Genomic DNA, 26637 nt, shown 5'->3' on the forward strand with positions numbered 1-26637 from the left:
TTAGTGGCTTACGAAACAAAACACAAATTTATCTTTCGGTCTGGAGGTCAGAAATCCAATAACGAGTCTGGCGGGGAAAATCAAGGTACTGGCAGGGCTGCGTTCCTCTGAGGCTCTGGGGGAGAAGCCACTGCCAAGCAATGTTATCTGCGCTCTTTATCTGTGGTCCCCTTCCAGCAATGGCATCACTCGGACCTCTGCTGCCACTGACAGTTCCCTCTCTGATCTGACACTCCTGCCTCCCCCTTAGACGAACCCTTGCGATGTTCTTTCCATTTCAAGATCCTTAACTTGATCACATCTGCAAAGTCCTTTTTGCCATGTAAGGTGACATATTCCCAGGTTTTGGGGATTAGGACGTGGACATATTTGGGGCCAGTCTTCTGCCTACCGTAGCCACTACATTCTTGTGTTGGTTTGTCACTTAGCCATAGAAAATGGAGACACTTTTGTCCCTCAGCCCCCCAGCTCTCCTCCACAGAAGCAGCAAGAATTACACAGCTCTTCTGTCTCTCTGCAAAGATATTTGATGCACACACAAACATTTCTCTTTTGCCTCCATTTTCCCCCACACAAATGGTAATTTACTACATATACTGTTTTTCTCCTTGTTTTTTTTTCCAATTAATAAAATAGTTGGGAGATATTTCCACATCAAAATAAAAAGAACTTCCTCGTTCTTCTTACAGCTGCATAGTAATCCGTAATGTGGATATGCCATAATTGGACTAGCCACTCCTTCTTGTCGGACAGTAAAGGCCCTGCCAAGATTTGAGGGGGTGACTGAGAAAGGCCTATTTTTAAGGGAGGTGATGGCTAGTCACAGTCCTAGCTGAGGAGCAGTGGCCGTGGAGGCCAGACTGGAAAGGGATAAGGAACTAGTGAGCGTGGAACAATTGGGGCCACCTCGCAATTTCACTGAGCTCCATAATTTACAAAGCATTTTCATGCACATTTCGTGTACATATATATTGAATAGTCACTAACTTATGAGAGCCTCATAAAGACTCTGAGATGTAACAATCACCTATGGTCTACAATTTGCAGATAAGTAAATTCAGGCCCAGCGAGGTTGAGTGACATGCCTTGGGGTGCACAGTAGCAAAGACAGATCTCAAGGTCTCTGTCTCCAAATTCCAGCATCTTGGGTCTTAGCTATTTCCTGGGTCCAGAAGACGGGAGCAAAGGGAAGAGGAGGAGCTGGATAGAAACTAAATGAAGGCTTTTTTGTGCATGGGTATACATGTGTGTGTGTGCAATTGTTTTTAAAAATAAAGGAGTCCTGTAAATACATGATGGAAAAGGGAGAGGAAATGGGAGAGAGCTGAGGATACAAGACAGTGGGGAGAGAATGTGAAAATCAGGGAAGGGTTAAGCATTGCATCTTTGCTGCCAAGAATTCCACACCTTCCACCCGGATGGGCCAGGCACCTCTAGAGTCAAGAAGGTGGCAACCATTAACCAGGATCCCAGGGGTATCTTGCAAAGACAATCAGAACGCTTTCACTGTTCAAATATACACGAATTATATTCTCATGAAATAATAAAACATGCTTAAGGCATCTGACATTAAATGCAAATGTTGAAGGAGGCAGAGGAAAAAATAACAGAGAGCGGAGGGGTCCTAAATCTTGTGTCTTCTGTGAATGCACTGCCCAGTGAGACAGCGGATGGAAGGACGCACTTGGCTGGATTTGGAGAATTCTTGGCTCAGTTGTGGTAAAACCACTATCTCTGAAGCACAGCTCTCAGGTGTTTAAGAAAAAAGCAATGAGAGAATAAGGCCAGTGGGTTGCAAACAGGTAAACAGGCCTAACTCTGGTCCACAAGCCTATTTGCCGAGAGAATCGTTTACCCCCAAGGGGCTCTCGCTGGGATCACCTGAACAGGTTCTTTCTCTGAACGTGAACTTGCTCGTGAAGACTGAGTTCTGACACCTCGGGAAGGTGACTTTCCCCCAGGAGAAGAAAGTAGAGTCTGAGAGACCCAAACACTTGCCATGTGACCTGAGAGAACAGGAATAGAGAGAGGAAAAGGAAAAAAAAGTATTGAGTCAAAATGTAACAAAAAGCAAGCTGTTTTGTCATTTATTTGGATGTACAGAAACCAACATATAAATGAAATTTATCGTATCTGCTTCGTCTTGCTTCCACTGAAGTATTTTAAAGTAAATTACAGTCATTAAGACATTGTACCGCTGAATCCTTCAGTATACATCTCTAAACAATACGGACAGTTTCCTACCTTTTGTTTGATAAATATAAATGTTTGAGCATCGATGTTTGCCAGCCTGGATGTGCTAGGCATGGATGACCGAGACAGAGCTCACGTTCCTTTGGCAGGGGTAGGGGATGGGAGGTGGGAGGCAAACCATGCACTACGTTATGGCATTTGTTTGGTGTAATTAAGGTGAAGCTCGCAGTGCTGTCGGAGTATAAAAAACGGAGAACCCCAGCTGTAGTGGGAGGTGGAGGGAAAGTAAGGAGTGGAGAGTCTCGAAAGGTCTCTCTGAAGAAGGCGCCCTGTGGGATGGCCCTGGGGTGGGAGGAAGGACAGCATCCAAGAGCAGGGAATGGAGAATGATAGCTTGGGTTTAAGTACGGGCTCTGGCACCACCTCCATTACTTATTAGCCCTCTGTGCCTTGGTTCTCCATCTGTAAAATGGGGTCAGTAACAGTGTTTTTTTCAAACAGTGGTGTTTGAAATGATGGTTGACACTTATTAAGGACTCCACAATCCTACCTTAAAACATGTTGGTTAAGGAGGTGGCATGTTGAGCAACTGAGAAGCCACTGTGGCTGCAGCAGAGAGAGTCAGGATGAAGCAATGAGCTGAGCAGAGGCCAGCTGCTGGACCAAGGACATTGAGAAGCATGCAAGGGGGTATATGAAAAATTCAGGTATATATATATTTTTAGCTATTTATTTAATTACAAAGGCCATACATGCTTTTATTTTTTAATTTTTATTTGTTATGAGGAAGGTTTGCCCTGAGCTAACATTTGTTGCCAACCCTCCTTTTTTTTTCGCTTGAGGAAGATCAGCCCTGAGCTAACATCTGTGCCAGTCTTCCTCTACTTTGTATGTGGGACGCCTCCACAGTGTGGCTGATGAGTGGAGTGGGTCTGCACCTGGGATCCAAACCCGAAAACCTGGGCCGCCAAAGCAGAGCATGCAGAACTGTAACCACTCGGCCACAGGGCTGGTCCCATGCTTTCATTTTAGAGTGTCCATGTCCCCACATCTTTGTCATCACTAGACAGGATTGATCGTTTCAATTTTTGGCGAATCATATAAATTTAAAAATGGTGACACCGGGGCTGGCCCAGTGGCACAGTGGCTAAGAGTGCACGTTCTGCTTCGGTGGCCCAGGGTTCAACGGTTCAGATCCCGGGTGCGGACATGGCACCGCTTGGCAAGCCATGCTGTGGTAGGCATCCCACATATAAAGTAGAGGAAGATGGGCACAGATGTTAGCTCAGGGCCAGTCTTCCTCAGCAAAAAGAGGAGGATGGCAGCAGATGTTAGTCAGGGCTAGTCTTCCTCAAAAAAAAAAAAAAAGAAAAATGGCGACACCTTTTAAAAACTGCATTTCTGTATGACGTACTTCTAGTGGCTATTCATATTTATTGACAATTTACATTTCTTTTGTGAGATACCTGTGCATACTCTTAGCTCACTTTCCTATTCGTCATTTTAGCTTTCATTTACAGAAGCTCTTCATATATGATGACATTAAACTCTCGTTTGTTAATATCTGAGCAAATTTTCCTTCAAGTTTGTCTGCTATCTTTCAACATTGTTTTTTCTTTCTTTAAAAAATTTTTTTTATTATAAAAATCTCATACATAGAAAAGTAGAAAGAATAGTGATCTTCCGTATACTCATCAACTAGATTTTTGGTAACTTTAACATTTTGTCATATCCACTTTATCTTGTTTCTGTTGAAGTATTTTAAAGTCAATTACAGACATTAAGACATTTTACCCTAAATTCTTCAGTATACATCTCTAAAAAATAAAGACATTCTCTTACAAAACCACAATGCCATTATCACATATTTATGATATCTCTCACTCTAAGTTTTTTATTTGCATGTAGTCAAAACTCAATCTTTTATTGTTTTGCATTACTATTTTAGGAAGGCTTTCCGCATGCAAAGATTATAACAATACTTACCAAAATTGTTATCTGCAACTTTTATAGTCTTATTTTTCACATTTAGTTCTTTAATCCATCTGCAATTTATACTTGTTATAGTGTGAAGTGGGGAATCTCCCTATTTATTAAATATTTAGGTAATTCGATGTTTACCAGTGTTTTGAATACACACTAAATTTCCATGAATATCTTCTTATTCTCTTGCTTGGAATCCTCCCTATCATTTTCCATTGCTTTTAGAATAAAATTCAACTTCCTTATCCCGGCTTAAAAGGCCTCAGCCTGCGTCTGAAATTCACCCACCCCTGCCCTCCGTGCACTGTGCTCCGGCTCGTGGGACTTCCTTCTGCCCGGACACTATGAGCTCATTCCAGGCTGTTTGGCACTAATTTTGCACATGCTGATCCGTTTGCCTGGATGCTCCTTTGTGCGGCTGGTTCTTGTGAATCCTGCAGCTCTCAGCTCAAATGCCGCTTCTTCAGAGTCTTTCTCAGACCACCCAGTCTCGAGCGCCCACCCCAGGCACTAGCACGTCATCCTTTATTACCCCAGAGCACTTCTCACTATTTGCAATTACCTTGTCTGCCTGTCACCCTCACTAGCCGCGAGCACTGTGAGAGCAGGAGACCCTCCACCTCTGGTTCACTACTGTAGCCCCAGTTGTAGGCGATGCTCAGTCTCAGTTGGAGAATGGATGAGTCGTTGGGGCAAAGAAGATAAACTTTCACAATTTTGAGAAGGTTGCCAAATTGCCCTGAGAAAGGCTTCGTCGACTTACCTTCCTGCTGAGAGTCAATCAGAGCGCTCACCTCTTGCAACCTTGCCAGCACCATGCTCCAACTTTTTACCACGCTCCAAAACACACAAATCAAGAAATAAAAACAAACCCCAAACATCAAAGAGTATCTTATTTAAGTAAATTGAAGTTTATTTACTCTCACAAATTGCAATTCTTTATGTTTGAGTGCAGTTGTACATAATTTCATGCTTATTAGCCATTTATATATATATATATATATTTTCTTAACTATTCATGTTCTTTGACAATTTTTCTATTTGTTTTTCTAATGATTTGTAAAATTCTGTTTGTTGAAGAGAAAGTCTCTTATACTGTGTTCCCAGTATTTTTCCTAGTTTTGACCTTGTTTGTGATCTTAAATATTCTTTGCCCACAGAAGTTTAATATTTCCAGGAATTCAATTTTATCAAATTTTTCCTTTATGATTTTCACGTTTTGTGTCATTCTTAGATCATCCCTAGTCCAAGATCTCTAGATATCTCTGTCTATGTGTGTATCTATGTCACTCATTTCCTATTCCAGTATTTTTATGATTGGGTTTTTTACTTTCAAACCTTTGATCCACCTAGAAATCATTTTGCTGTCAGGAGTGAGGTGAAGAATCTAGCCTTTTTTACTCTCCTCCCCCAGTGTGTGGCCAATTATTCTAAGACCATTTTGCTAAAAACTCCACCTTTTCCTAAAAACCCCACCTTTTCCTTATGGATTTGAAATGCTCCCTTCATCAAATACTCAGTTGCCATGTGCATTTATACCTATTTATGGACTTAATTCTTTTTCTTTGATTTGTCTACTTCTGTTTTATTGCTGCTTTAGTTACTGTAGAGTTAAAACTGTTTTCATGTTTGACAAGGCTAGTCCCTTCTCTTTAATTTGCTGGCTACTCATGTATGTTTTGCTTTTTAAAAGGGTTTGCACTACGGCTGCAGGGTAAAGAGGGGCAAAGGGAGATGTGGGTTGACCTGATGGAAGTTTCTGGCAGGATTCCAAGAGAGATGGTGGGAGACTACCAGGGAGAATGGATTATCTATCCCATTATATTGCAAATTTCAGTCATTTTCAGGCAAAGCATTTTTATAATGTTTGACATATCTGCATGTTGCCTGTGCTATTATTAATTTAACTTTTTCACTAATTCAACTCACTTTTAAATTTTAAATACTTATATTAGGCTTATCCTATGTAATATCTGTACAAGTATGGATTAGATGTAGAGGTTCTAACATATTAAACTAAATAGATGACAATGAAAATAAACATTGTTTGTCCATGAGGTGCCTAAAACTATTTTGTGTGCTACCAGCAGTTTGAGAAACACCGTTTTGAGCAAACCATTCTGATCAGCTCTCCAGATGAAAATCTCCACTCAGCCACTTGGGCTGGCTGGTACTCTGTTGCTCAAACTGGATGCTGGGGGCACAGGCAGGTTCAGTTTGTGAAAATCACTGAGATGTTCACTTATAAGCACTTTTCTGTGTGATTATTATAATCCAATAAAATGTTTCAAAGGTGAGCTTTCAAAAGTTTTTAAAAGTATTGCTGTCTTGTTTTGTGCTAATTACCAGCAGTAAGATCTCTTACATGTGCTCTTATGCAGCCCATGCAAAGAAATAGACTAACGAAGTAAGTTACATGAATTTAAAACGCTGGGAGCAGTTCTCTTCTTTGGAGTTCTGAGGTTCCTGAAGCAAATCCATCCTCACACAGATCCCTGAAAAGGGCGACAGATGATATGCTGGCCTGTCAGAGCGTTCATAGGATAAGATATTGGTAGAGTGATCTGTAGGGCAGAATTAGATGATAATGGCAAAGGCCAGGGCCTCAATATCCTTATCTCTTCGTCTTTATTAAAGGTAAACAGACATAAATGGAAAATACCATCCTAACCTCATGAAGATCAAATTAAGGAGCGAGATTGCAGAGAATCAAATATCTTGTGCTGACCTGTCACAAGCACTTACTTAGATACAACCAAACACACACCACGCTCTTTTTTAGATACAACCAAACACACACCATGCTCTTTTCTGTCCCTGCGGGGATTCTGGCTTTTAGACTTCTAAATTCTCTGGTTTCAGAGTCTACCTCTTGCTGGGCACCTTCAGCACTGATGTTAATAAAGGTTACAAAATTCCTGATATGAAAATCTCACTGCCAAAGAGAAGCTGCTGCTTCCCTGCATGGAGATTCAAAGAGCTCGCATCTTTTGTCCTCTAAAAACAGTATAAAATAATCCAGTTTCCCTCCGTTGGTAGCCATGGAAACTAATCTCCAATATTTCAGTGACTGCGCGATACTCAAAACGACAGCATTCTCCAAGGGCATCTATTAATTTGCTTCAGATTAAAAACCAATCAAACTAGTGACCTTAAAATTCAACCTGTAGGTTTTCAGTTATAAGTCTCCCTGGCTTCACAATTATTTGGGGGCCAGCTGAATAGGAGAAGCTCATGGAGAAAGACGCAGACAATCGCTTGTCAGAGGAAAACCCGGAGTCTTGTTTTCTCAAGTGTCTCTCAAGGACCCACTCATTTCCTGTTTCCTACCATGCAGGTCTCCTGCCGGCGGTGCCTCTGCACTTCAGCGTGGAACACTGTTTCTTACCTCTGATCTTCCCAGAACTGGAAGCCTGGCCTTTAAAAGGCTTATCTCGCCATCCAAGAGTCCCCAAGAGACCAGTGTGGGAGGGCACACTCGCTCTTTTTTTTTTCTTTTTTTTAAGGAAGATTGGCCCTGGGCTAACACCTGTTGCCAATCTTCCTATTTTTTTTTTCTCTCCCCAAAGCCCCAGTATGTAGTTGTATATCCTAGTTGCAAGTCATTCTAGTTCCTCTATGTGGAATGCTGCCACAGCATGGCTTGATGAGCGGTGCGTAGGTGCGTGCCCAGGATCCGAACCAGCGAACCCTGGGCCGCTGAAGGAGTGCACGAACTTAACCACTCGGCCATGGGGCTGGCCCCCACACTCACTCTTAATGTACACTTATAGGCTGATCTATTTGCATAATCAGCTTTCTGGAAAGCTTATGGAGTCTTATGCCAATTAAATTTCACCTAAAGTTTCTTAAAATCGAATTGCACAGCCTTGCCAGCTTCTCTTCTTGCTCCCCCAAACAAATGCTATAACCCTTTCCGTCAATGTAACTGGTTTGAAGAACTGTCGAGGTCAGGATGAGTACGAGGCCTCCAATCACAGTTTCAGAGAGCTTGGTGCCAGGTGATGTCATCTTACCAACCGAGTCTCAAACGGGGGCTCAGGACACGGCCGGGGAGCAGAGCATCTGCCAGTGCGAGCCGGCACCGGCTATTTAAAGCCTCTCCCTGGCGAGGCAGAGCTCAGGCCTAAAGGGCAGGGGCAGGATGGCAAGGAGCACCTGTTCCCGGCAAACGTTTGCAGATGGAGCTCAGGGTGTCAGAAGCAAGAGCAGGATCGGGGCGAGGGGCCAACCATTCAGAGGGTGACACAGGGTGCTGGCAGCAGGCAGGCAGAAGGCAAAAATAACGAGGAAGGAGTCGACTTGGGCAGAAGATTGCTGTTTCTCTTCTACCACAGACTGACAAGGCTGCGTCGTGTCAGCCTAGCACACAATTGAGCTTACGCATACGTTGGGGGTGGTGCACATTTGTTTTCTTCTCATCTTTCCCATTTGCAATCTGATGAAGATGAAGAGACTTTCCTTTTTTTAAGAATTTGTGGATCTTAGCTGTTATTTTAGAGTCCGAATGTTCCTTCCACACCCAGTTAGTATTACAAAATAGGGTGTTCTGGCTTTGGAGAGAGAAAGCTGTGATTAAGATGTGATGTACTTTCGGAATCTGTATTTAAATCTTCATATTATTTTAGAACATATGTTCTCCATCACATGGTCTCAGTTTTACAACCTGGTACAATTCTTGTATGTGATTCAGCATAAGGCTTTGTACTCTTCAAAAAACTCATCTGATGTAAGCCTGTTCTTGTAGGTCGGGTTCTCCCACAAGTACACCCTGAGTCAAGGATTCAGGTATAAGAGATCTACTAAGGAAAGGTTCCCAGGAGACACCAGTAAGTGAAGATGGGAAGGAGGACAGGGAAAGGGAAGGAGCCAAGCAAGAGTGTGATTTCATGTTACGTCCCAGCCTTGGCCTGATCCAGAGGGGAGCTCTGCGGAGTAAATTATGCCTCAGAGCATGTCTTCCTTGAGGCAAGGAAGGTGGGCTTCTGGACTCCCAAACCAGTCAGTCACTGGCCTTAGGTCAGTGGTAGAGGGTAGGTAGAGGGTAGGAAGTGGTAGAGGGGTGGGAGGTGGGGTGACCGTGGGGGCTATAAAACCCCCAGACCCTGCTGGCTCTCCATATGGGCGCAACTGCCTCCAGCACTGGGTCACTGGGGGCTGGGCACACAGAGCTGGCAAGAGAGACCTGAGGGGATCTGGGTGGTGCACCCTCCATAGTGTCTGCTCTAACCACCAGGCACCAGTTATGGATCTTTCATCACATTCTGCTGCAAGAGGAAATGAAGAACATCTTTTGAAAGCCCTGGTGTTGGCTTTTCATCTTCTAGAGACATACTTCCTTCTCCTGGTGCGTAGAAGTGGGCGTCCCTGGAATGCTTCCGTAAGACTGAGCAGCCATCCCGATTGAGGATGACCCGGGCCATTTGAAAACTGCGGAGGGCATACCTCTGGTTCTCCTGGCCCTTCAGTTCATTGATTTTCTGAGACAGACACTGGCTGACAGATGCGGAGAGTGGATTTCCAAAGGCTGGCTGTGGATGGCTAAACATTTCGTAGAATCTATCCAGGGATTGCCGCAGTCCGTCATCCTCTTCCTTGGTCTCCAGCTGGCCCTTTACAGAAGGGTCAAGCCAGAAGTTCTCAGATGTCCAGGAATCATCTTGTGCAGTATGGAAGTTACTGCTGTCTGCAAGAGAAAACATATTTCAATACTCGAACACACGTTCAAAAACATCAGACAGCCAGCCAAGAGCAGAGCATGTCTCTTTTCAATTCAACATAGTTACTGCTCCTGGGAAACCGGCAGCGGGCAGAATCAGCTGATTTCAGAATCTTTCCCATCACCCTGGGGTTATGCTACTTGTTTGCACAAAACAAGAACATCTTACTGGCATGTTTCAGGGGTTCTTAACCTGGGGTCCTTGTATAGGACCTTGCTCAGGGTGGCTGTGAACTTGGATGGAAAAAAAAAATCCTATCTTTATTTTCACTAACATCTACCTGAAATTACGCATTTTCTTCCATGATGAATGTAGGCAAGGAGCCTCTTAGCAGCAGCACCTGTGATTTTTGTCATCAAGAGATCACAGGAATTTTCATATCACATTATAGTTTGTGGCAGATGTTTTGAAATATCATTTATGCCTATCACTATGCTACGGACTGAACTGTGTTTCTCCAAAATTCATACATTGAAGCCCTAATCCCTAATGTGACTATATTTGGAGATGGGGTTTTTAGGAGGCTATTAAGGTTAAATGAAGTCATAAGGGTGGGACCTTAACAGGAGAGGATTGGTGACCTTATAAGAAGAGGAAAAGATATCTCTCTCCATGCGCACACACTAGGGAGAGGCCGTGCGAGGACACGGAGAGCAGCCAGCTGTCTGTAAGCCAAGAATAGTCCTCACCAGAACCCAGCCACGCTGGCACCCTGATCTAGGCTTCCAGCCTCCAGAACCGTGAGAACGTAAACTTCTGTGGTTTACACCACCTAGTTTATGGCGTTTGGTTATGGCAGCCCAAGTAGACTAAGATACACTACCTCGAAATCACCATAGTTATTACTCCTGACACTGGATCTTATTATTTAAGCATTAATTTAAAAAGCATATATTCATTACAATATCATACATTTGTTCTTTAGATATTTCAATAAAGACATTTCAATATTTTTTCATTGATAATCCTGTATATTCCGCTTTATGGATTTAAAAATTTTGTTCTGAGAAGAGGTTGATGGGCTTCACCAGACGCCAAAGGGATTTGTGGCACGAACACGGGGAGGACCCCAAATGCAGACAGTTCTGGGCATTCACATAGTTCAGATATATTCTTCCTCTACTCCCTACTATAATCCAATAGACTCTTTATCTCCAAATGAAAAGCACCATCTTTGTTTTTTTTTAAGGCGGAGTAACAAATAAACAAAGTGATTTAATGATAGACTATAAGAAACCAGAACTGGAGCAAAATCCTTGTTCTTGCTCTAACTTTCTGCACCTGTCTGGGCACCCTAATCCTTAACGTAGGAATCTCTTAGGTCTTTTGAAACAAAGAACTTTCCTATCAATGTGTTCTAGAAAAGGTTTTACACAAATAATTAATTTGTAAGTTGCAGAATTCCTTATATAGCCACCAGTTTTATTCTTTAAAATTTATACTTTAAGTGAAAATAGCGTATTTTCCTTTTTTTGCTCTGATATAAGCTTTAATAAATTATCAGCTTTAATTCCACATCCTCCTTGCAAACTCAATTAGTAGTTATAATAAAAATATTTGTGCTTGCTAATGATGAAGAGAGTGCATGATGCAGTGAGTGGAGTTTTGGAAAAGGAGCTGAGACTTGGAGTTTTGACTCTAGTTTTGCTCCCAGCTAGATATGTCACCTTGAACAAGTCATACCACCTTTCTGAGCTTCAGCTTCCTTATCTACAAAGCAAGAGTTTTACTAAGAGATCTCTCTTCTAGAACGTCAATGGTAACACAGGGAACAGAGAAGTAGATAATCCAAAGCATTAGAGCATTCAAAAAAATGTGGACAGACGTTCTGTGCAACACATGTAGGCCCCACAGGGACAAGCATTCATTGATTCAACACACAATTAGCCTAACAACAAAGCACCTACGGGGAGGAGAGCCAGCTCGAAAGGGATCCCCTGGCCAAAGCTAGAACAACTTGATCATCAAAACAAATAACGAGAGTAACAGATTATAACCCGTTTATTAAAACAGAAAACTGCAAATCCACAAAAGAGTTAAAAGTTTAATGAGGAACAGAATATTTACAGTCTCAGAGTACTTCCCTCTAAAATACTTACTAATTACAAAGGGGAAAAGAATAACTTTATAGTGGAGAAGCCTGGCAAATATCACCTTAATCAAGTGATCTGAGTGAGCACCATCAGTAATGGGACAAATAGAGATCACGTGCCACCTGACCAGATAGATGCAACAGGAAGACCCGCACCACTTCGCTGATAGCCTTGCCAAAGGTGCGTCACCTGAACCCAATCATGAGGAAGAGTCAGACAAAACCAAATCGAGGGACATTCTACAAAGTGACTGGCCTGCGCTCTTCAGAAGGGCCAAGGTCATGAAAACCAAAAAAAGACTGAGCAACTCTTCCAGACTGAAGGAGACTAGAGAGACACGACAACTAAACGCACATGTGATTTTCAAGTGGATCGTTTTTGCTATAAAGAACATTGTTGGGACCCTTGAATGGGTCTGAGGAATAGATGTCTGAGGATTCAATCGCTTTTAATTTCCTGATTTTGATGGTTTCATTGGGTTATGAAGGAGAACGTCCTTGTTTCTGGGAAAACCAGGGGTGGTGAGAATCTGGTTGGCAACTCACTCTCAAATAATCCATGAAAAAAACTTATCTATATTGTACTTGCAGTTTTTCTATGAGTTTGATATTATTCCAAGAAAAAAATGAAATAAACCTTTGAAGGGATAATTGTTAAAATTTCCTTTGGTGGCCTACTTTAATATTAAAACAAACAAACAAAGCCTTAGCTCAGGGCTTGACAAATGGTACTGCTCTGAGAGAGCCAGGGAGAGAAGGGAGAAGGGAAGGGGTCTTACAATGGCAGGAAGCGGTGTTCCTTCCCACCTTCTTCACAGATGATCTGGTCCTGGGGTGGCAAGACAGGGAGACAGGGGCTGAGAAGGGTCAATGAGAAGAGTGGAAGAGAGAAGGGAGATACTCAGCAGTAATGCTGGGAAAGCTGGAGAATTCCTGAAACTGCCCACCCGAGGCAGCCACTTACACAGAACACGCCAAGTAGCAGGGCATGTACTCATTAAGGAACTGGTCAGTAACTCTGATATGCAGGATTTTAAATTTTCATCTGAGTTTCATCTTTATATTTCATTTAATTTTTGAAATTCTGTATCCACAAAAGATCCTAAAAAACTAGCCAGTCTGCTCTATTTTTCATACAAACGTCAAGCAGACTGCAACTCATCTTCAAAGTACCCCTCCCTCCCCTTTCCGGAAGAGCGATGACAATGTGGGTTGAGTCATTTACTGCGTCAGTTCTTTCGAACACTGCCTCCAGTTCATTTCAGTCTGATTTACTTTTAAGATTTGCTTTACAACCAAGTACAAGGCCATCTCGCTAATCATGTAGCTATTGTGGCCTTCTGGATGTCACTGCTTCTTGGCCAGTATATAAAGTTAATTACTTCTTTTCCTGATGCACCTACTCGTGGACAGAATGATGGATCTTTGATAACTCTGTCAGTTCCTGCTCAGTGGTGCCTCTTCTCGGCTGTGTCCAAGACTCCCCCACCCCACCTCCTTATTCTACCTGTTGATATAGCCCAGAATTGTAGGGCTCTCAACTGAGGACAGTAGTGTCTACTCTAATCATTTTTATGTCAGTGACTGGAAAGTGCTACTTGCATTTAGTGAGTGGGATCAAGGATGTAAATATCCTACATGGTACAGGATAGTCCCACACAACAAAGAATCATCCTTCCCCGAAATGCCGGTAGTGACCCCCACTCCCTCCAGAGGAAGACTGGCTCAAAGGATGGATTCTGGAAGGAGTGGGACATGAATGGTGAATCCCACCACACTGTAATATATTGATTTGCCTTGAGCTCCCCAAGGCACCTTTACTATCGATCCCTGCTCAGTGCCCCTCTCGCTGGCACCCATGTGCACCATGCATTCTTCCCTTCTCACACCTTGAGATGGCGTTTTTTTTTTTTTTCTCTCAGCAAGGGCCCTAGTCCCAATGATTCTGGCATTATCTAAATTGGGTGGAATTCCCTTTTTATTTCAATATGCTTTCTGTCCTGAATAGAATTTCTTTAGGAATTGACAAGAAGAAAAGCACCAGGCTTGATATGGCAATGCTTTCACGTGCATTGTTTCAATGAGGTCACCTATCTACCAGAGCATCCATTTCTTAAATTTTCTTTTGACCAAAGACAGAAGAGAGAATACATAGGTGTTTGAGATCCTTATCAACCTAAAAATATTTTTATACATTTAGGAGTTATAGACGCTAATTTGAGTCAGTGATCCAAGACAATCGATTAGCATGGAGCATTTGAGATCAATGGTTGTGTTCTGTGAGATGCCATTAGCTTTTGGAAACCCAGATGTTTAACGGGGGTGTCTTCCAGAGAATCTTCCATGCTACTTCTCTGGTTAATAAATGTACAGCAGGATTTTATCTCTGAAACATTTTAGCCTTCAACTTTAACAGGTCTCCTCCAAAGGGTTTTGACATTTAGAATTTGATATTTAGATAATCTAAACTTGATATTTAGAATTCTGTCTCCTCCATGCATCAGCATCAATAGCCACCCACTCGGCCTTATTTGTCCAGAGTTTCTTTTACTAGCAATTGGTAATGAGGAGGATCTGTGATTTCAAGGCTGTACAGAGCTAGAAGAAACCTAAGACTTAATAAAAAAATATGGAGAGTTATCAGGACTTAAGGAAGGAAGAAATATGTGGCTTGCATGGTCTCCTACTGTGTGGCCCGCAGGGGAAGCAGCCCCTTTCTCAGGGCACTGTGTGGTGCTCCTACGTGTGGCCCGGCTGCCTTGGTTTGTCTGTTGGAGGCTCCCTGGGTTCTGTGTGGCACTAAGAAAGTCACGGGAGGAGAACAAGGTGAATGGGGAGGGGGCATGTCCTGGTCATCAATGGTCACCTAGCACACTTTGCATGCAGTGACTCGTCTCCTTTATAATAGCAGTCAGACTTCAGAGGCCTCAAGGTTCTCTACATGGATGACTATCATTTTTAGTGTATTAGGAGCTGTGGCCCATGGGTCTGAGGCCCTGCTCTGCTAGGCTGTATCATGCTGCTCCAGATCTCACTTTCTTTTCCTTCCTACCCTCTTCTATTTCTCTCACTCCTGCCACCCCACTCCATACTCTGTGGAGGTAAATGAGAGTGAACAGGATCACTGGATGAACAAGATTAAGGCCTATCTCCAGGCCTATAGGCCACATGAATGTCTGAAATCTCGCTTTATTTCTGATCCTCGAATGCATCAAGGAAGCTCCCTCTTCAGAGCCTTTGCTCTTGCTGTTCCTCTGTGTGGAACATGCTTTCTCCACATATCTGCAGGACTGGTTTCCTCACCTCCTTCGGGTCTCTGCTCAGATGTTACCTTCTCAGTGAGGCCCTTCTGTATCAGTCAGGATGGGCTAGGTAATGCTACACAACAAGCAAGCCCCAAATCTCAGGGGCATAAAACAACGAAGGATTATTTTCACTACTTGCAGCTCTGAGTCATACTACAAGTAGATCTGTATCATCCTTGCTCTTACCCTTGAACCCAGGCCAATGGGGCAGCCACTATCTCAACATTGCTTAGTGACTGCAGCAGAGGAAAAAGAGCATGGTGAAGCAGGCAGTCACCGGGAAAGCTCGGTCACTTCTGTTCACATATCACAGGCCAATGATAAGTCATACAGCCAAGCCTGATTTCAAGAGGATGAGTATGAAAAATTCCTCTGTAGGGAGAGGCAGAGAGTATTGGTGAACAATAATCCAGTTTACCAAACTTCCCTGAACACACTATTTAAAACTGCATTTCCCTCACTCCCCTAGGCTCTGGCTCTACCTATCTCCCTTGTCTGCCTTCTATTTCTACATAAATCTAACAGCATCTAATGATATATATGATCTGTTTGTTTATCATCTAGCTTCTCCTACTCAAGGATTTTTGTCTCTCTTTCTACTTGTTGTAGCTCCAGGGCCTAAAACAGTGCTGGCACATGGTGGATATATTTTCAAAATTTTGATGTTTTGTTTCATTTGTTGAGTTTCATTTTCAAATGAACATATAAATGTGTGCTATTACTAGGGTGACCAGTACTTACTAGGGTGACTGGGAGGTTTGCCCAGGACGACTCCAGTCTATGCCTGTTGTCTCAATTAATTATTAATGGCATCCTCTTTCACTTGCAAAGGGGCCCTGGGTTACATGATTCATTGAGTGTACACATGTATCATGATGTACTACATATATCGGCTGACGGTGGAGGGGTAGGGCAGATATGTCTGTGTTAACAGTGAGAAGTTCCCGCCATACATCCCTATGTCCTGGGGGGGCTGATTTTTGCTACCAGAAATGATCCCATACTGTGGTTTAAATAAATAATAAGGTGTCTACAGACTTTTGTTTGTTTTGTTTGTTGCTAAACCTTCTCTGGCTTTGTTCTACAGCACTCCAAGACAATCCTCCTTTCCTTTCACTTCTTTTTACACAACTGGCACTTCTCCTACCCCCTTGCTGTCAAGAACCTTTGGGTTTCTGCCCTGCAAGGAAAGGACCTTCATTCACTCCACCCCTTCAGCAACTCGCTTCAGTTCCTCCTTCTGGTTTCGTCCAGCTTTCCCCCGCTGCGTAACAGCACCAGCACTGGAGTTCTAAGGCACTTACTTCCTGTCTTATTAATAACATAAAATTAATGACAAAAAAATCAATAAGCTTAAGCTTCCTTTTGCCTGATAGTACCCCCACCACCCATGGTTTATACAATTTAGAATTTGCAACTGTTCCTTTAAAGGACAAAATCCACATACTCACAAAGGTAGGGGGCAGGGTGTGGACGTCAAGAGATTTGATCCAAATTAACTCTTCAAAGGATGACCGGTCTGGTCAGGTGCCTTTGAAACGACAGTCTCAGTCTGCACGTGTTTACATCTGAAAGCTAACACTGGATGATTCTCCCAGAGGGAAGGTGGCATATGCTGTCACCCTTCATCCTAAGGATAAACAGATGTGATGGGTAGAGGACAGGGTCTTCTAAAAGGCAACTGCTGAGAAATAAAATGAATGCTGGAAAACCCCCAAATACGTGTGATCAGTGAATAACCAGAAGATCAGGTGCCCAGGCAACTAATCAGGCCAGTCTCCACGGTCTGATTGGCAAGCTATCTTGCTTCTACCGTGGCATTTTATATTCTTCTTAAGAAACTAAAATGTTCTGAAAATTATAGGGAACTATAATATCCAAGTTCACAACAGTCCAAATTGACAATTCACATATTGCCACATTTTCTTCAAGTCTTTTTTCTTATTAAAGAAGAATGAAACATTTCAATCAAAGTTGACTAGTTCTACATAGAAATTTGTTCCTTCCAGCCCGTTTTTATAAAGGGATATAAGGAATAGAGTGTTGCTTTGTGTGTGGTGGTCATTTTAATCTTATTTTCAATATACCAAGTTTTGCTTTTTTTCACTCAACTTTACGATCTTTTACTTCTAGCCATTGCTGACATATAGGGATCGGCTTCATAGTATTCTAATATAGGAATGTGCCGTATTACTTTTCATCCACTCTCTTGTTGATAGACATGTAGGCTGCATCTAATTTTTCACTATCACAAACAAGGCCTCAGGTACATACTTCCTTGTGCACTTAAGCGAGACTGTCTCTGGAAATACATCCGGAAGTGGAGTCGCTGAGTTGAAGGGAATGTGTGTGTCAGTTCCACTAGGTCCTGCCAAATCGCTCTCCAGGTGGTTGTAACATTTACACTCCCACCAGCAGGGTCCAGTCTTCCTGTTTCTCCACAGCTTTGCCAAACCCTGATATTGTCAGACATTTTAAATGGTGTCTCCTTATTTGGCCTCGCATTTCCCTGATTACTCGGAGGGCTAAGCTGCTTCTTATACTTAACCGGCCATGTGGGTTTCCTATACTGTGAGCTGTCTACTCACATTCTTGACTATTTTTCTATTGGGTTTTTGTCTCTTTTCTATCTTCTTTTTAATGGCATGACAAATGAATGACAAAGAAAACAATATCTTTGCCTGACTTTTCTTCGGTTCATCTCACAAGTGGATTAGTTTGAAGGGGATAAAAAGAATGTGAGGGTGAAAAAAAGACTTCATGAGAAGACTCAAGTTTTGTTTTTTTCACAAGGCAATCAGTATCACCTTATCACTACCAAAAGTGATACTGTGCTTCTGTTTAATAAAAACATCATGTACCACGCGGGACTTGGGGGTGGGGAAAACATCCAGCTTTCCAAGTCTCATTTTCTAGACAAGAAAATTGAGAGAAGGACCAAGTCTCCAGAATCACTGGATGAAGGGGTAGGAAATAGAACATAGAAGGCCAATCTGCTCATTAATTTTCTTAATAAAATGATCTTCACATGGCTGTCACTTGCCATAATGAGGATAGTGAGAGCTCGACATGCTGGCGACGAAGCAGGGCAGTCTGAGGCCTCCCTACGTGATTCAGATAATAGAAGTTTACGAAGCACAGACTTAGATCCTAAAAATGCTTAACAACTCTCTTCTTATGATGAGATTGAGGCTTGATATAAAACAGCTTGGTTTTGCATTTTTGTTAAGTAGTAATCAAGTTAAAGCATCAGAACCTGACCCCTTTCTAGCTAGAAAAGCCATAGGCAATTATCTGGTTCAACTCTCTCACTTTCTTGATAGAGTTGGAATACGAACTACGATCCTCTGACCCCCGAGAGAGAAGTTCCTTCAGGAGCCATTCGGAATTAGGAGCTTCACTGTGACACTGAGCGCAATCATTTTCAACGTTTTTCCCCCAATTGGTTTTTTAAACCTCATTTTACGTGGGAGCCTTCAGATTTGTTTCATATCCTGGCCTAGATAGTAAGGAACACTTGTGAGCAGAATGGAAAAGCAAATGATTCGGATCTAGGTTGCTATGGCAACACTGCTATTTCGAATACGACTGTTTACTTCAGCAGAGTGAAGCTAAATGTGAGCAGCTGATTAAGACGATGCCTGAAACTTTAACCTTAACCTTTACTGTTAGAAAAAAATAAGCACTTTAAAAATGATGCTTGAAGTGTTGCTGGAGACACATTTAGCGGGGAGATCATTTCCCTCTGCTGGGGAAGCAGAAACTTGATCCTTTTTCCTTGAAGAGGAACAGAGCCTACTCACAATCTGTGCAAATCCACAAGTCAATATTTCCTAATTTTAAGATTTAAAGAGGAACAGAACCGAATTCCTAACAAAACAGAGCCAGTTCCAATGCTGACATCAGCAGTAAGGCTTTCGGAGACTGTGATAGACAGGAAAAGTCTGATATTTTTCTATGCACAGTAGCATTTTTGTTAGATGCATACTTATATAAACAGATTTCACATCACGTCAAATCAGGGTCAAGAATAGCTATGAAGCAACAGATTGAATTGTAAACCAATACACCAGAATGTAAATATATAGCCGAGTGCTCCCCCTTCAAAGTAATCAGCATGGGGGCCAAGCTCTTATTTTTAAAGTGCTGACATTGCTGAGAACATGTCAGAGGCTCTTAGGAAGTGTTTCCACTCCCTCTAGAAGGCTCTTCTGAATGTCCTCTTCAGCGGCAAATCTCCATCCTCAGAGGACAGACTTACCTTTTTGGAAACTGTCAAGAGACATTAGGAGTGAATTCTGATAAATAACGTAGGTGATCAAGCAGTGTAACACGGCATGGGATAAAAAGAAAGGTTTATCTCCAAAAGGAGACTGTTTTTCTATGTTTCACATGCTGGTTCTAAAAGCAGTTCTCACAAAGGAATTCCAAAATCAGTTCTGCACAATGGCAGGCAGCATGGTTTCGACGTATACAAACCTTCAAATTTGCTACCTTGAAGGAGAGAAAGTGGATTTAAGTTCTGGCCTTTGTGAAAAAGCTCACAGTCCTAGATCAGAAATCTGCATCTTTCTGTCCTGACAGACGAGATGCTCATGAGTGTGGACTTTGGATTTAGAAGGCTTGAATTTGAGTCCCAGCATGGTCACTTACTGGCTATGTGACCTTGGGCAAGTTACCTCACATCTCTGAACCTCCATGTCCTTATCTGTAAAATGGGGATAATAACAGCTCCTACCTCATAGGACTGTTGTAAGAATTAAATGATTTGTTAGCAGAAAGCCTAGCACATGATTAGCACTCAATAAATAAAAGCTACTTTATAATTATTATCATACTGACAAGGGTAGTACCAGCAACAGGGTTGTTACATATAAGTATTAAGGTATTTGTGGTTTGACATCTGGGATTTTTAATAGTGAATTGTAAATGCTCCTGTATGTCTAGTCTGTAGTGATAGGGGCCTCTCATCAGGAAAGTCCAGATGAACAAGCATTCACTCCTGACTGGAAGGAACATCACCTCTACCAATACCTACTGCCCAACCTGGCATCAGAGTTGGTGGGATGAATCATAATGAACATTATCCATCTCACAGCAGTAGGACTATGACTACAGCGAGGTCCCAAGTGCACGCTCTGCAAAGCAAACACGCTCCCAGCGTGGGTGGAAACAGCAGGTACCTCAGTGTGGGGGAGTGTCAAACACAGAAGCCCAGGCTGGTGGAGGCCTCCAGCTGTCCCCAACACGTCCCTTCAAGGGGGACCAGCACCAGAGTGTAGGTGGCATTGGAATGACTCAACCTCCAGGGAGCCTGAGGCGGTGGTAGCTCTTGGAAGTCGATGGAAACTATAAGTCAAGCGAACAGCTTCAGGGAAAAGTTTAGGTTAGTAAATACATGGAAGGTGGAGAAATAGGCTGCATTAAATTAAAAAGATTGATGAGAGATTATGCAGAAAAGATCTAGGGTTCACATAATGAGTGCCGGCTGAGTCAGAATTGTAGTGCTGAGTTAAATTTTAAAAGGCAAGATGAGACTGGGAAATATAATGAGAACAGTTATAGGAGATAATTGCTAATCTCCTGCCCTCTCCCCTCCCCATTTACAGTTGAATCTGAAGATAGGCAAAGCTTTGAGCCTTCTCTTCTGGAGCAAATAACTTCAGAGAACACAGAAAACTCAGAGAAACTGAAAAAAAGCCACAAACGAAATTTAAAAATAGCATAATATAATACAACCTATGCAGAAAAGGCCTATAGACAGCAGCTAAGTGAAGCTGGGGCTCAGTGAATGACAGAAAATATGAGATGAGGTTTAGGATGTATTTGTGTTAAAAATGTTTCTAATTCTGATTATTATGGGCTAGAAGTGGGTGCAAATATAGAATTAAATTTCCACCTTTACAAGGACACCTTTAATAGGACTGCAGAGATAGTTTTATATTTTTGACAAAAGAATATGGTGGATAAGTTATTATAAAAATCCTCCCTGTTACCAAATGTCTAAAGATACTGGGTAAAATATTTTTTAAAATATTTAAAAATGCATGACTGAGCTGAAATAAAATAATGTCCTTAGAGAACAAAAGCAAAATGAGAGAAGGCATTCCAAGAGGTGAGTGAATCCTGAGCTGGTGTCTAGACCTCACAAATCAGCTTTAATGGCCCCATAGGGTTCAGGACACAAAGTCTAGAGTCATGGTAGGATGGGGTGCTTGAAGGGACATCATTGTATAAAACTGAAAGCCCTGAGAGAAAAGATGAACTAGAAAAAAATTATGCCTTGCAAAGGGCAGCAGTAAGAAAACTTATTTGTCTTGGCTTTGACTCTGGGTGGAGGAGAAAAAAAAAAAAACATCTCCTGAGATTTAACTGTGATCCAGACCTCACATGTTTGTGGCCTGATTTGAGACTATTTTTGTGGTCTAAAAACCTCCAAGCCAGCTATTTATTTTAATATGGTTCCAGATTGATGTGTCCTCCTATGCTTAGAGAAAGCAAAAGCAAATCCTCTTTAGAGGAATATACTGTCAACCCAAATCTCAAAAGAAACTCTACACATAAAGTTCCATTGAACATGAGCTCACAAGAAAAACAATACTCACAAAATACATACTGAAAAAAATGACCTTTACTGAGAGGGAGAAAACCAAAAGAACCAGCACCAGAGTGAGACTCAGAAATTTTAGATATTGGAGTTCATGGACACAGAATATAAAAGAAATATGCTTAATACGTTAAAGAAATAAAATAGTAAATAGAAAGTTTGAGTAAGAAACAAGAGACTACAAAAAATGAACAGATACATTAGAAAAAGAAAAAATTACTTAGAAAAATTATAATAATGGGTTTTTATACCTCAGTAGATGGGTAAAACAGAAGATTAGACACTGCTAGAAAGAGAATTAGAAAATAGAAATAAGATTTTTAGATATTACTCAGAATTTAGCACAAAGAGACAGAGATAGAGAAAAGAAGACAAAAAAATTAAGAGATATATAAGTCACAAGGAGGCAGTCTAACATGCATCTAATTGGCATTGCAGAAAAAAATAATAGAGAGAATGGGGAAAGGTCATGCATGATGAGTTAATGGGTGAGAATTTCCCAGAACTGATGAAAGCATGAATTCTCAAATTTATCAAACACAATGTTTTGCAAGCAAATAAATAAAAAGAACTCTATGATAAGGCACAAGAGAAAACTCCAGACTATCAAAGGCAAAAATAAAAATCCTAAAAGCACTCAGGAAGAAAAGGCAGATTACCTATAAATGAATGTTGATTAAGCTGACTATTGATGTCTCAACAGCAGCAATGTAAGCAAGAAGGCAGTGGAATAATACCTTCAAAGTTCTCAGAGAAAAGACCTTCCAACCTAGGGCCACTCAGGAAATGGTGAGGAAATTAAGATATCAATCTCTTAACTGACCAGATCAGCAAAATGATAAATGTCATAGCCAGATTGCCCTTCTATCCAAAGCTCATTCTCTGAGAGTGCTTAAAAGGGACAATATTCACACCATCTCATATTATGGAGATTTTGTCTGAAGGCAGAGGAATAAGCTACATAGAGTTTTCATGTTTTCTATTCCTTTGGTAATGTGAGTCTGTTTAATTCACTAATATGGTCCAGTCATCCTTGAAACAGTATTCCAATGCCAGACTTTGACCTCAAATCACATGTGATCATCTTAGAAGTGTAGTTCATGTCCACCCTACATTTTGTTTCTGTAAGTTTCTTTTTTAAAGGTTGGCACTTGGGCTAACATCTGTTGCCAATCTTTTCTTCTTCTTCTTCTCCTTCCCCTTCTCCTCCTTCTCCCTAAAGCCCCCCAGTACATAGTTGTAGATTCTAGTTGTGAGTGCCTCTGGTTGTGCTGTGTGGGACACCGCCTCAGCATGGCCTGATGAGCGGTGCCATGTCCGCGCCCAGGATTCTAACCCACAAAACCCTGGGCCGCTGAAGCAGAGCATGTGAACTTAACCACTCGGCCACAGGGCTGGCCCCTGTTTCTGTAAGTTTCATTCTGTAATAAGCCAATTATGTAAAATCATTCAACTTCAAAGTTGTTCTAGTTGGTTTTATAAAAAATGTAGATGATCTTAATGTTTATCAGATGTCATTTTCTCTGTAATCAACTATTTCCATTTGCTTTTCAAATAATTACTAACTTTGTCTTCCTAACTCAGCTCATGCCTGCTGTTCCAGTGCCCTCACCATTGCAGTACTAGTTATGCAGCCAGTGGCCCACGGAATAAGATAGGTGACCCAAACACTCTTCAGGAAAAAACGGAAATGAACTATTTTTACCTTCTCATGATAGTCACTCTCTTTGAAGAGATCTCATGAAAGAAGCTGTATAGCTTAGTGTTAAGAAAGTAGTTAAACTTTCTTTCATCCAATAAACTATGTCAATCGTAAAGAGACAAACAGAGTCAGAGATTATGACTCACAAGTTATTACTGGTACCCTTTATCACCTTATTGATATTCTGGAATTTTCTGTTACCTAAGGTCCTCCTTAAACTCATTTCATGTCACATATAAGTAATACAGTTTTCTTGCATAAATCTAGAAAAGAATAAAATTTTTAGGGGACTGTGAAGAAGAAAAAATAGAAAAATGACCTAATTGTACTGGTTATTCCAGATGATTAAATATTTTTGACCTCTGAGCAGCAACAACCTCAAATGCATTTGAAACTTTAGCTCCTAAAAGGAGCACAAAAAACCCAAGCACACAATAAATCTTTCATGCACATTCCTGTTTTTCTATATCTTGATCTGGCTAGTGATTAATTGGTTATACACATATGTAAAAATCCACCAAGCTATAACACATTAGATGTATGTACTTTACTGTATGAAAACGGTATCTCAATTAAAAAATATCTACACACACACACTCCCTGCCTTCAGTAAGTCTTAGAGGTGGCACTCAAATTAAGTTTTTTAAAAAAGATTTCCAGATGGTTCTAATGGTCACTTAGGCTGGCAACCACTACCCCAAAGCAACTAGAATAGGTCTTGATCAGAACAGACATTCAGCAAACATTTGTTCCAATGAATGGATGAATGAACAAATCAATGAATGGGCCAACAAACTAATAACTATGTTATTCATGGTTGTAGGTATATCATTGACAAAGGCCAGAAAAAGCCTTAAGAATATATTTTTTTAAAAGCCAGATAATGTTTTAAGCCCTTTAAATGTCTTATCTTATTAACTCACACAACAATTCTGTGAGTTAGTTGACTGTTCGGTCTTTAGTTGCAGCCAACATAACTCACTTCGCCACTTTAAGCAGAAAGAGAGGTATGAAGAAGTATTACACAGTTCACACCATTGTTGGGAGAGCACAGAAACAGACTGTTAGCTGAGACTGTAAGAATTATTCCTCAAATCACTAAGCAGAACTGGACAGTCAAAGGGGCTGCTGACTCTCTCACTATTAGGAACCTAAAGAATTAGGAAGTTGCTGCTCCAGATGCTGCCCCACATTGACATTGTTTCTGCTATAATCTGGATGTTCCCTAGTCAGGAAGCTGCCTGTTGAATCAGGAAGCTATCATTACAGTTCCAGAACTATGCTGCCTCTGCCATTACCCACACCAGCTAAAAATGAACATCCCATGTCCCATCTCTCTATCCACACAATCTAGGTCTGAATTCAAAGGTTGCCGGGGATGCGCTTGATTAGCAGTTCTAACTCACATCCAGAACACTAGCTGCAAGAGATTCTGGAAATAGAAACTTCCACCCTCTATAAGACAAGAAATCATGCTAGGAGGAGGCTGGACTAGGCATTGAGTGGGCTAATTGATTGACTCACCGATCATGAAACCAAGGTGCAGAGATTAAGAAACTTGCTCAAAGACACATAGCTAGTAAGTGGCAGGGTCAGGATTGAGACTCAGGAAGTATGGCCCCAAAGACTCATAAGGCACATAAGAGAATAATAATAGAATGAACAGGCAAGCTCATGGGAGTGAGGTGACCAGTCCTGACATACAAACTTTTGTGGTCATGAAGAGCAACTTTCAATTTACTGTACTCATTAATTCTTACATCAGCTTAGAATTTTATGTCTTGTAGTTTCTCGTCTTCAAAATTCAAAAATGTATCAATTTACTTGATCCATTTGGTTTTGATCTAGTAAGTGTTCTCAAGTGTTTCAGGGTGTTGGGAGTTTGTGGGGGGTGGAGAAAACTGAAGAAGTTTCTATCACCAAACAGTGACTGAAGACATCCACACCATAACTGCCTCCAACTCCAGCTCCTCTCATTAGTTTCACAGAACAAATTAAAAGAACATTTAAAAGTATCCTGACGTTATTTTAGGACTTTCTAATGGAACATCTTACTGATTCCACTTTCATCAAAAAGTTTGGGAAACTATTTTGTATATAGTAGAATGATGGTTCTTTAGCCTCTGTTTAGAAAGCAGACCATTATACAGCCTTTATGGACTGAAAACCTTGAGACTAAAGCTTATGATGTATTCTCTGTTACCTTAAACTGTATTTCCACACATCCTTAGTACAGTTCGGTCTGTCAGTCTGCCTGTCTGCCTACCTGCCTATCTATCTATCTCTATCCATCTATCATCCATCCACCCACCCACCCATCCATCTTTCTATGAGAATGACCCAGATAGCAGAATAAAAACATTAAACTGTATCCAAAATAAATACATCAATACGTACAGACTAAGGCTGAAAAGAGTGACAAGGGCCAGTTCCAAATCATAGGATGAAAATGTTGAAAGTTCCTCACAAAGAAGAATATGGTAGCTATTATTAAGAGACTATAATTTTGAACAGAGATCCTTCATGTGGTGGGAGAAAGAGAAAATACTTCCCTTGATGTGACAAGTTATAAATTGCCAATCTGCCAGTTTTGGAAGGGTAAATATTTGCTGAAGATTAAGCACATGGCAAAGGTACGTCATTAAATCGAAAGTAATTAAAAACTCAATTTAGTATCACGTGCATCGACTCCATTTTTAATGAGCAGACAGCCTCAACAACCATTTATGAGCCATAGTCCAATCTGTCTCCATGGTGGAGAAGGAAATGATAAACGTCTTCAGCGTGACTTCCGACAAAGCGAGTCTGAGTTAATTACTCTGTGTGCAAGTGAAAATGGATCTGGTTAAACAAACGAACCTGCCAGCCAAGGAGATCAACCACATGCCAGACTAAATTTCATACTGATCAAGCGCACATCAAACTGTATCAGTGACATGTGCACAGAAGAAGGGCTGCTTAAAACCTGTATTTTATTTCCTAATTTTTATGTTTATCAAAGTAATATATATGCTCAGAGCTTTCAAAAGTCAGAT

The 26637-nt window shown here is 41.4% G+C and overlaps 1 protein-coding gene across 11 annotated transcripts in view; it reads right to left on the reverse strand.

The window, feature by feature from the left end:
• Nucleotides 1-1509: 1509 nt before the first annotated feature.
• Nucleotides 1510-26637, reverse strand: part of SHLD1 (shieldin complex subunit 1) — an 85754-nt gene continuing 60626 nt past the window's right edge. For 6 of the 11 annotated variants that reach the window (XR_011530731.1, XR_011530734.1, XM_070587901.1 and 3 more), the window contains one exon: nucleotides 5065-9862. Coding sequence is in view for 6 of the 11 variants with exons in the window: in XM_070587901.1 (XP_070444002.1) it covers nucleotides 9420-9862 (443 nt within the window). In the remaining 5 variants the exon portion in view is untranslated. Of the gene's footprint in view, nucleotides 2007-5064; nucleotides 9863-26637 lie in introns of those variants that run through there. The other 5 variants (XR_011530732.1, XR_011530736.1, XM_008539064.2 and 2 more) reach the window with 3 other exon arrangements.

This window comes from Equus przewalskii, chromosome 21 (assembly GCF_037783145.1).
Source record: "Equus przewalskii isolate Varuska chromosome 21, EquPr2, whole genome shotgun sequence".
NCBI lineage: Eukaryota > Metazoa > Chordata > Mammalia > Perissodactyla > Equidae > Equus > Equus przewalskii.